General features: G+C 39.8%; 1 protein-coding gene across 1 annotated transcript in view; it reads right to left on the bottom strand.

Moving 5' to 3' along the window:
* Window positions 1-3,538: 3,538 nt before the first annotated feature.
* Window positions 3,539-10,578, bottom strand: part of LOC308120394 (inactive phospholipase D5-like) — a 45,230-nt gene continuing 38,190 nt past the window's right edge. The window contains exons 3-10 of the mRNA XM_080480998.1: window positions 9,838-10,024; window positions 8,551-8,659; window positions 8,133-8,260; window positions 6,649-6,846; window positions 5,419-5,555; window positions 5,113-5,278; window positions 4,837-4,927; window positions 3,539-4,298 (exon numbers count right to left, since the gene is read on the bottom strand). Of these exons, the coding sequence (XP_080337124.1) occupies window positions 3,766-4,298; window positions 4,837-4,927; window positions 5,113-5,278; window positions 5,419-5,555; window positions 6,649-6,846; window positions 8,133-8,260; window positions 8,551-8,659; window positions 9,838-10,024 (1,549 nt within the window). The 3' untranslated portion in view covers window positions 3,539-3,765. The remainder of the gene's footprint in view (window positions 4,299-4,836; window positions 4,928-5,112; window positions 5,279-5,418; window positions 5,556-6,648; window positions 6,847-8,132; window positions 8,261-8,550; window positions 8,660-9,837; window positions 10,025-10,578) is intronic.

The following is a 10,578-nucleotide window of genomic DNA, read 5'->3' as shown; positions in this document are numbered from 1 at the left end:
TTAACAAGGATATTCAATAAATATACATTCCTTCTGTATCTTTAAAGGTATACAAGATTTCATTTTCAGCATCATGTCTGGAAAGGCTCATAGCTACTGTGCACAGTTCATAAAGGCAAAGGCATGCAAGCAGCAGTCATGCTGGAAGAATCCAACAGAATAAAGGTAGGCGACATCAAAAAGCTTCAACAGTGAGTATTTAAAGTCAACCGCTCAGAGAAAGTGCTTCAATCTCCTTAACTTGCACCTTCCCCACACTCCATTAACCCCTTTGTCCTCAAGAAAAATAGTGTCTTTCACAGTTTTCACTGAAAGTTGCTCAGTTTTCTGAGACAATGCACATACAACATGTCCCTGTTTCACGTCCTGTCGCAGATTGTAAACTGATTTTAAATCTTGGCATCTGTCTTCTGGTATCAGAGCTTAAATAATAATCTCTCCTGAAAATAAGCCACACATGAAGTGCAGTCCTGGTTCCCACACCTGAGCCTGAATCTGAAAATTGTCATTAAAGGTCATAATAGTTTGATAAAAACCAGTAAACAAATATCGTACACAAACACCAGAGTTTAGGGCACATTAGCAGCATTCCTGCCCAACATGTGACAATCAGAGATAATAGCAGCGAAAAGTTGTGACTTTAACTTTCAGATCAGTGGAGGAGTGGAGCAACGCAGTGCTTTACAGATAAATACACTTAAACTCACAATAAATACAAAAAATATATATATTCTATGAATGAATTAAAAGCTTTTGTCAGTCATTAAACATTTTGATCCCAAAAAATACAATCATTGATTGATTTCTGATAAAGAAAGGGAATTAGAGTTGGATTGAACCATGTCAGGGATTTCAAATGACATTATTCTTATTTCATAAATTCATGAAGTATTCTACTTCTCAAATAAATGGATTTACTTAGATTTTATGGACAAAAATGTGCACCGAGTGGGTGCTCCCACTCATTTTTTTTCTAAGACAACTTCAACTACATAAATCTAGCAGTTATTCTATATTACTGAGTGATTTGGTGCCTCAAGTCTGGCATGACAAATGTATTTCTCTACTCTCCTGTAGTTTTGGATTTTTCTAGACATCATTAACATCCTGGAAGTTATTGTTAAGAGACCAAATCCTGTTAGTGGTGACAGGATATTAGTAAAACAGATTTAATGAAATAAAGGCTAAAAACCCAATTCCTATATATATATATATATATATATATATATATATATATATATATATATATATATATATATATATATATATATATATATATATATATATATATCTTTGATTATGCAATGTACATGTTTAACATGGATTAATGAGACAAAATGCAGGGTTTCTTGATCAAGATTCTGTTTTGTTTTTTAAAGAGTGATTTCTAAAGACATCCTCTAGGTGGCAGATGTTATCCGTGATAGAGAGTTTTAAAGTGAAGGGACGCGTTTGAGTGTGATCTGGAGTGTGTATGAAGCAGGGATGTGATACAACAGACCCGAGTCTGCATAAAGCTTTGCACGTGACCACATATGCAACCTCCATCATGGATGAACCATAGTTATTTCAACTTTAGATAAAAAAGATAGGCTTTGAATATTTTACACGTTTTGGGTATTTACACCAAAACTACAGTTTTGTTGTATTGAAACTCTTTTCTATTGTCATTTCAAGTTTAAATAAATCTTTTATTTTTCTTTAATACTGTTGTCCGAGGCTTTGCATGATCTGAGGTTGTCAAAATTAGATTTGCATGTGTCAAGGAAAACTGTTAATAAAACATAAATCAGCCCTCAAAAACATATTTATTCATGAGGGCTCCTTCTTGTCTACGAGTGGGAGAGTAAGAGCTCCCCTAGCATTTGGCTTCACTGTGATTATTGGCAAATAAGAGGACAAAAAGTAGGATTTTCTGACAGAAAATCATTAAAAGGCTTTTCAGCCTAACCCAGAATCAAAAATCTAAAGATATGAAGTTTGAACTAAGAAAGCGAAGAAAACGCACAAATATTCACGCACGAGAAACTGGACTTTTAGAGATTAAGCAATTATTGGAAAAGTTGTCAATTAAAATTCTGTCTGCAGTCGTGAGTGTTGTTAATCTTTCCGTTTGTAGCTAATCTTTCTGTACTAGAGTTTGCAGCTTTAATTACATTTTGTTTTTCAGACGTGTGTCCTGATTACACATGTGCTGCTTTTCACTTTAAAGCTGTGAGCCAAACAATCTCAAACATGTTTCTTCTCGTTTTTATACATTAGACATGTTGGCCTCTAATATATATAATATATATAATATATATATATATATATTACACATGTGCTGCTTTTCACTTTAAAGCTGTGAGCCAAACAATCTCAAACATGTTTCTTCTCGTTTTTATACATTAGACATGTTGGCCTCTAATATATATATATATATATATAAATATGTATATATTAGTCATCACAGACTTGACATTATAGGCCAACATGTCCTTGAGGTTAAACTGCTGCAACTGTGGAGCTGTGTTAAAAATTCAGTGTATTGATTGGACTGACAGCAGAAACCCACTGGCCCCTTCTTCTAAATGCTCCTTCAGTATTTGTTCAATAAGTAACAACACTGCATTTGGAAGGATTTCCATTCGGTTCCACCTCTGTCTCCTGGACTGTATATGGAAACAGTTATTTGTGAGGATCTTATCACGTCAAGAGCCTCTGTTGCACATAAAATCCGGTTTCTTCTGTTCAACCGGTGTACAGAAGGAGCTTTTTTTTTTTTAAGGCCGTGACTGATGAAAATGGGAATCCAAAGCACAACAGGTGTGTCATTTAATTCACTCGTGGCGTCCCTGTGATAAAACATTTTCTTATTACGCGCAGTGGAGCAATGCATCTTGTCCTGGATCGTGCCGCCGCACACTGTACTGGTGGTACTGAGGTTAAAGCTCGGTGGACGTGATGTGATCAATCCATTTAGTGCTCCAGTTCCTTGACTTTGGGTCAGCGCTCAGGATGAGTTATGAGCTTGTTTCCATCAAAAGACTAATAGCAAGTTTAATTAATTATTTGGCAAGGAAACATGGGGTTGTCCTTTTCCACTGATTCAGTCTCGCTACACGTGAATCATCGGCTTGGTTTAGATATCTGAAGTTACTGGAGGTTTAAATATAACTTTCTCAGGATACATAAAACTATTTTACAAGAGGCTAAAGTATCCACTACTACAACTACAAAGGCTATAAAAGATCCCTGACAGCTGAAGCTGCCGTGCGGGAGCTCTCCCACTCTGTTTGAGGGAAACCTCAGGGTTAGATGTAGCTTTTGAAGCTCGACATGCTGCACAGACTCCCCGTCTCTGCAATGGCATGCAGGTGCAATTCCCCCTTTTAAAGGGTGATAAAATATGACTGTCACTGACCGCGTAAGTGACACACAATATTCAGGCAATCAATACAATGTCATATTGCTGGCGAGAACTCAGCAAGGACGGATAAAAGATTAAATAAGTATCAAGGATGTACGGGATTATAAATATGTTTTTCTTTAAAATTTTAAGTGTTCCGGTTCCCTTTTTGAAGGATCCATCAAAAGTGCGATACTGCAGATAAACATTTACTTTCCTTCATATAATTTTTTTTTTTTTTTTGGTCCATTATCAAGTCCCGCAGACCAGATAACACTTAAATTGTTTTCTACAAAATGGCAATATTAAAATGCTACAAAGACTCAGTGATCGAAGTCCATGTCACTGGAAAGGAGCCGATCTTCAGACGGACCCAGTCACAGGGACGTGTTGGAGAGCTCCCTGCAGCCGCTGCTTTCAGCCGACTGACCCGGCAGATCTGCTGGATTGTCGTGGCTTCTACCTCTGATTTCTACGTGTCTGCTTTCAAAGTGACTCATTTTGAATCGCCCCCTCTCTTGGTGCCCGTCCATGGCCAAGCCTTGGCGACTGATTCTGCCCAGTGCTTCGTCCTGTTGCTTCGTTTTGTCGGCCTTCTGCCCGTCGACTTTGTGATGGCTTCTCAGTGGCGCGGGTCCGTTATCCTGATGACCTTTTACTAGGGGCACCGGCCCGCTGTTGAAATGTCTACCTTTGGCTGGAACCACCCGGTTGATGTGATGCTTGTTGCAAACAGGGATTTTATTAGCCTGCAGGGAGCGGGTGTAGCGGGAAAACCAGTCCCGGTCAAACGCAGCCTGGAGCTGCTCCACTACGGTGGAGTTCCTGTCCTCGACGCCCTCTGGCTGACTGATTACCAGGCCCGCTCCTGCGTTGAAGGTGAACTCATTTCCCACCCAGTCAAGGTTACCTGCCAGTGAACAGAAAGAAAAACCCATTATGCCAGAGAAGCTATAACTGTGAGGTGCAGTCAGCTTTGCTTTAAGGTCAAATAAAACAAAATAAAACCTTTAAACACATTGATTTCTGTCATCAAATGTCTTATATGGGATGTATCAAGGGCTAAACTTGACGTGCCACCCACAATGGGTAAAATAAGGGGGTTGGCGCTGCCTCTGAGTGGAAATAAATATTTTAAATTATCATTGTGTTATTACAAATTAATTCCTTCTCTTATTGAGCACAGTCAGTAAGTTATTCGGCTTTTAAGCAGCTTAGATAGTGCAAAACGCATAATAATAAACATTATGGAATTGGTAGTTATCAAATAGTGTCGCAATCATTTCTTTTTTTTTATAGTGGAAGATATACAGAAATACAGTCAAAGTAAATCAAGGCCATATTAACCTGAGTCGCTACACTTCTTACACTGCTTATCACTATTTACCGGGTCTATCTTCAATAGAAGCCTATAGGCCACAGTTATAAAGTCTCATCGATGAGCTCACCTAAATAAATGGCTCGATCTGTAACCATAAACCTGTTGTGGTTAATTCCCTGGAGGCTGCCGTCTCTCTGCACTCTGGGGTTGAAGAACTTCTACACACACACACACACACACACACACACACACACACACACACACACACACACACACACACACACACACACACACACACACACACACACACACACACACACACACACACACACACAGAGTGGTGCAGTGAGCATTGATAAAGTACATCTGTGCTGAAAATAGTGCACAGTGGCCTTGAACTTACGGCTTCCAGCGAGCAGTTGGCCTGCTCCATGCACAGACTCCTCAGGGACCAGAGGAAGTTGAAGGTAAGTGGATGAGTCTGTTCCCAGCAACTTATCAGCAGACGGATCCGCACCTTCCTCAAGATCAGAGCCTCCCTGATAAGCCCGTCGATACGAGACCAATACCTTGGCACGGACACACACACACATTCAGGAGAACGGGCAGGCAGCCCGGCGGACACAGAGTTTAATGCCTGGAATCAAAGGGAGGCAGCCGAGGTTTTGATGATACAAGCCTGCCAAGTCCTGAGTACAGTAGCTCTGACCTTTTGGTGCTGCTGCCGAGGAGGGGCAAGTAGTCTGTGATGGAGATGTATATGAAATGTCGGGCCTCCTGGATGACTCTGGAAATGGCCTCCATATCACTGCTTCGATCTCGAGGGAGGAAAACATCTGGCGAGGTCTGACAGCAGAGGAGAAGAGAGGGCGAGAGCATTGAGGGAGTGTCGGCTGGCCGGCTTGAGGTATTAATGGAAGTTGCATTGTGTAAAGAAACTGTGAGAGTGAAAATAAAACAGCTATCTGTCCAAGTCCAAGACAATATTTAATTTCTATTTTATAGTTTATGCTCAATCATAATGTCGGGTCAAGCAAGAGTCCACAATGCACAATCCTTTGAACTGATGTGCCTTTACAGGCCCTTTAATGTGGCTCCCCGTGACAACTAATAATGTATTAATATCACAATTTTAGCCATTTCGAATGTAATAAAGCAAACGATAAAAAGGAATTTTCCCAAGCAGATCAATAATGTATGATTAATTTGAGTTAGGTTTATTTCCAAGAAATGCCGCCCTATTTATCTATTATCACTTTATTAACTGAAGTTACAACATTTTGAAAGGATGTTTAATTTGACTTTAACTCATTGAATTATTGATAAAATGTTCCTATGATAATGGCTCAAATATCCGAATACACTATTGGCAGGTTATTCCATTATTGATTCTAACACTCCCTGTAGATTTCAAAATATAATACAAAAACAAACTGTGTCTTGAATGGAAATGTTCCATTTTCAATGTCTCAGTACTGCAGAAACTACTCCATGCATCATATTCAACTATGTCATAAGTGCACTGACTTTCTCTGCTGCCGACTATCTTCTGCTCAATAACTTTGTCTTGGCTGATGCTGGGATTTCATATTAGAAGAAGGTGTGGCTGCTGGGCTCACAACATTATGAAAGACTTTTATTTTGAAAGTGGAAGGCTGGTGGGTAAGTTATTATCAAGTTTTTATTATTAAATTTCTGTGTTTACTCATCTGTTCTTTTAATTTTGCTGGACATAAATTACATTAGGTGAAGAATCAGACTCCTGGATCAGACGAACACAAACGATCCTCATCTGTATTTCTATCTTGAGCGTGTCTTGTAGAGTACATGTAGGTTTATTCAGTGGGAAAACAGATTTCACATGAAGTCTTTTTGAGGAGTAATTCGTGACCTGCTCTCTGAGATCTTCTTGGAATATGTCCTGAAAATCACCACTCACAGAGATGTAGGCTTCGGCTTTGGTGCTGTTGAAGGTGAGCTCCAGCGGCGTGTCCCTGTTGAAGAGGGCGAAGATGCGCTTGGACCAAAAGGAGGGGATGAAGTCTTTATACTGGAGGCCCCAGTAGAGGCTGAACACTCTGTGGAGATCCAGAGCCAGACAGCTGCAGTTGTACACCAACACCCCCAGCTCCTTCCTCTGGAGAACAAACAACACCATTCGTAAGCAGCGAGACCGCAAATTCACAACAACATGCCGTCAATCATTTCTGTCAAACGTCCTTCCTGGCTCATTTTAACCTGCGTGACTCTTTCCAGCACGTTCATCGTTCAATCGCGCCTACACAAACCTTTCCTCAGTCAAACAACATTGTTCCCCAGTCTCGTCCAATTACAAGCCTCCAAAAACACACAACTGTGACCTTTATTCTCCTCATCTCATTTTACTTCCTTTTTGTAAGCAATTTCGTGTACAAAGAGACATTTCTGAGTCGTCTAGCTTTTGGATTCATTGCTTTTTGTGCCTTGCAGCTTTCAGAAATATTCACTGAATTAAGAAAACACACTATGATAAAAAAAAATCTACAGCCTGTTTTTCTTGAGTTTCAGTGTCTTCCCTTTGATTCTGACTGAAGAGGCCGTGGCAACTTTGAGACGTGTGCAATTCATCTTTTTAAATCAAGGCCCTTCACATGTCTGCAGATAAATGATGGTGACTAACACAAAGGCTCAGTCTTTAATGATCCATCATGATACCCGGCTTTGAAGAGAGACTTTACACTTTTCTATGCCACTGCATGCCCCCATTAAACTCCCTGATCCACCCTTGAGAATACAGACTGATTAGCCGAAACATTATGACGTGAATAACTGATTATGTCTTTATCATAACACCTAGTGTGTGGGGTACATTGTGCAGAAAGAGACAGGAAAAAAATGGGCATGCAAAGCGTCATGATATACAATATATGTACTAGCAACATGGGAAAATTTAATAAAATCGACTTACTCTTTTTGCAAACTCCTAAAAATCTTATTTTTTTTTCCAGTTCCAATTTGCTAAGTGGAATATTTGAAGTGTGGAATTGAACTAACGAGGACTACCATATGTGAACAATCAGAGAATTGCCATATGTATTCTGCAGAAGCCCGAACCCATAGCCAGATATTTAGATGTTGTTGTTCTTGAGAAGATGACCAACTTGTTCTGCAACAACCTTGAGAATCCTCTCTCAGGCACACCTTTAATAAATACTGTAAATCCATGTATACTTATGCCAAATATTCACTTGACATCATGACGGGTCATGATTGATGACAGTTTTTCAGGTGTGTTGAGAATGTTGAAACAGGATTTATTAGATCTTTTGCAAATCTGCAAAAAAAATAATAAAGCAAACCAGATTGTATATTTGTATTTGAATGATTTTGGCAGATTTTGATGCAACGTGATGCATGTTGTGAAGGGCAGTGGGTCTACCGTACTGTGGCCAGTGATCTCCAGTCCATGCTGGCACTTCCGATGTAGAAATGTCTCCTGTCGACGACCCAGAAGGAGGAGTGCAGGTTACCTTTGGTAAGAGCTGTCATGTTCACAGAGTGCACCTCGGCGTCTGGAAATGAAGAGTGAGAGAAGACGATTTAGTACGAGACCCAAAAGCAGTGAGAGGAAGGACAATGGGAATAAAGGAGGTCAGATGTGAGATGAGGAGAAGGATAAAGACAGATTTGGCCGGAGGGAGAGACAGGATCACAACAGAAGAAGAAGCAGAATAAACTGAAAAGAAGGGAATGATGGGAAGAGATTAAAAGACACAAAAAAACTGGGGTTTGTATAGACTGAAGAGATGGAGCTAAGCCGCAGCATGTTTCAATATAAACAAGCGGAAGAGTGAGAGCTCACAGTGTTTGGCGAGTGTCCTGAGCTCAGCCGAGTCAATCATCCCGCTGGAGATTTTCAGATGGACTCCTCTCGCTTTCAGCCCCTGAAGCCGGGACAGCAGAGCCCGTCCCTGAGGGGGAAAAACACCACCAAACCACTGCTGTCACACCGAGCTCATCTCGCACTCACATCAGATTAGATCGCTTAGATTGTCCTTTAACAATATTACCAGCAGAAGTCATCTATGTGCTATTTTTGTGTCCCATTTCCCAGAGAGCCCCCTGTACGACAGACAGCTACTGCAAAGCGTGTTTGTTCTGATCAAGTATTCATATTTCAGTGTTTCTGTTTTTACAGGCGACGTGACTTCAAATACAGAAAATAATGGCTTCAAGCTGTGGCCTTTCACAATGGGAACGTTTTCTTTAGTGTCTTTGTTATACTACGGCTACAGTGTGAGAAAATTCAAAATGGAATCGAGTGGATTTAACTTGTTTCTAGTCCCTTTGTCTGCAACGTTTATGACAAAGTTTTCACCACATAAAATACACCTGGAGCCTCAAAACATGTTTAAAATGATAAAAAAAAAAGGAACATAAAGTTATTATATTATCTGTTATATATTATATATTGCATTGAACTTTCACTTGTAGAATTTAGACTGGTAAACATTTAATGAGATTTTTAACCGTTTGTAAGTTTTTATTAGGTTTTATCTATTTCTTGTTTCTCATAGTTAATAGCTTCTTTTTTTTGTTGTTGCCATTTTTAGCCAATAAAGGCGGATTTTTTTTAAACACTGCATTTAAGAATTTTGGCCATTTTAGGTCTTTTTTAAAATCAATTTTAGCTGAGAGATGAGTGTCATTCGAGTCTGGTGAACATATCTTTTTATGACAGCCAGAAGTGGCTCCAGGTCAAAGCAGGTGTTATCAACTCATATCTACGAAGAGTAAAACTCATTAACTACCTTTAGAAATTACACTCAATCAGAGAAAAAACAGAAAGTTTCTATTGATGCTGGACATCCTAATGTTTGTCTACATGAAAAGATGTTGTTGATAACAGCTGTTAAAGATTCATACCCAACAAAATGCTCATGTGCACTTTAAAAAAAAGTCTTCATATAAAGCCTGTAACTGTCACATTTGCTGAACTTCATTGTATAATTTTAGCTGGCTTCATTTTTTACATTACATTCACTTGTAAAATAAAAAGTGTTTTGATAGAGTTGGTTTAAGTTTTCCAGGCAGAAAAATGTCAAAACTTTTGCAGACTTAAGTCCCTGTTGGCTTGTTCCCCTTTTACCTGTTTGGCAGCCGGCTGGAAGCTGGATTCATAGTCGGAGGAGTTGAGGAGCCACAGTGGAGAAACTATCTCCACAACCCGGATTGCCTGGTCCAGTAAGTTGTACAGCCCTTGTGAAAGAGGGACGTGGGATGTGCTGTTGTCTGAGAACGAGATGTCCTCTGGGATGTTCTCCACAAGCACCACTCTGTGGGAAAAAATTTAAAATAAAGTTAGAAAGTGTGCTTAAAACTTTCCTTCTTTAAAAACAATGAAGAAAAAATCCACAAAGCCATCATTAGTCTTGACCAAAGGCACCTGTTAATAAAAAAAAAACGGGAAATGCCCAGTAATATGGGGCTTTATGGACTTTAACAAAGCAATTATGTGTTTGCAGCAGTGGAAGAATCACTGTGGGGACCTGGTGCCCAGTGAAACGAGGTTATGCTCTCTGTTTCCTGCTGCTACGTGACAAATTGGTTAATGGCATCCTTCTTACTTCTGCTCTGGATCATTAGCTTAATGAGAAAAATCAAGATTTCAGGACCACACATGCCCTCAGATTCTATCAAGCGCCATTAAATCTCGCACAGGTTGCCTCTGGCAGGGGCCGAGAATAATTGAAGGCTGATGTGGAGCATTGTCAGCAGCTCCGGGGTCTCCACTCCTTATTTCCTTGTAAAGATACTGGATTGTCCCTTTCAATATGCCTGTTAATGAAACCATCGAATTTAAAACTGTTTAAATGCCCAAAACGATGCA

This window comes from Lipophrys pholis (assembly GCF_963383615.2).
Source record: "Lipophrys pholis genome assembly, chromosome: 15".
In the NCBI taxonomy this organism is placed as follows: Eukaryota; Metazoa; Chordata; class Actinopteri; order Blenniiformes; family Blenniidae; genus Lipophrys; species Lipophrys pholis.
The sequence above is the reverse complement of the archived record's forward strand: the minus strand, read 5'-3'. Positions and strand labels throughout refer to the sequence as shown.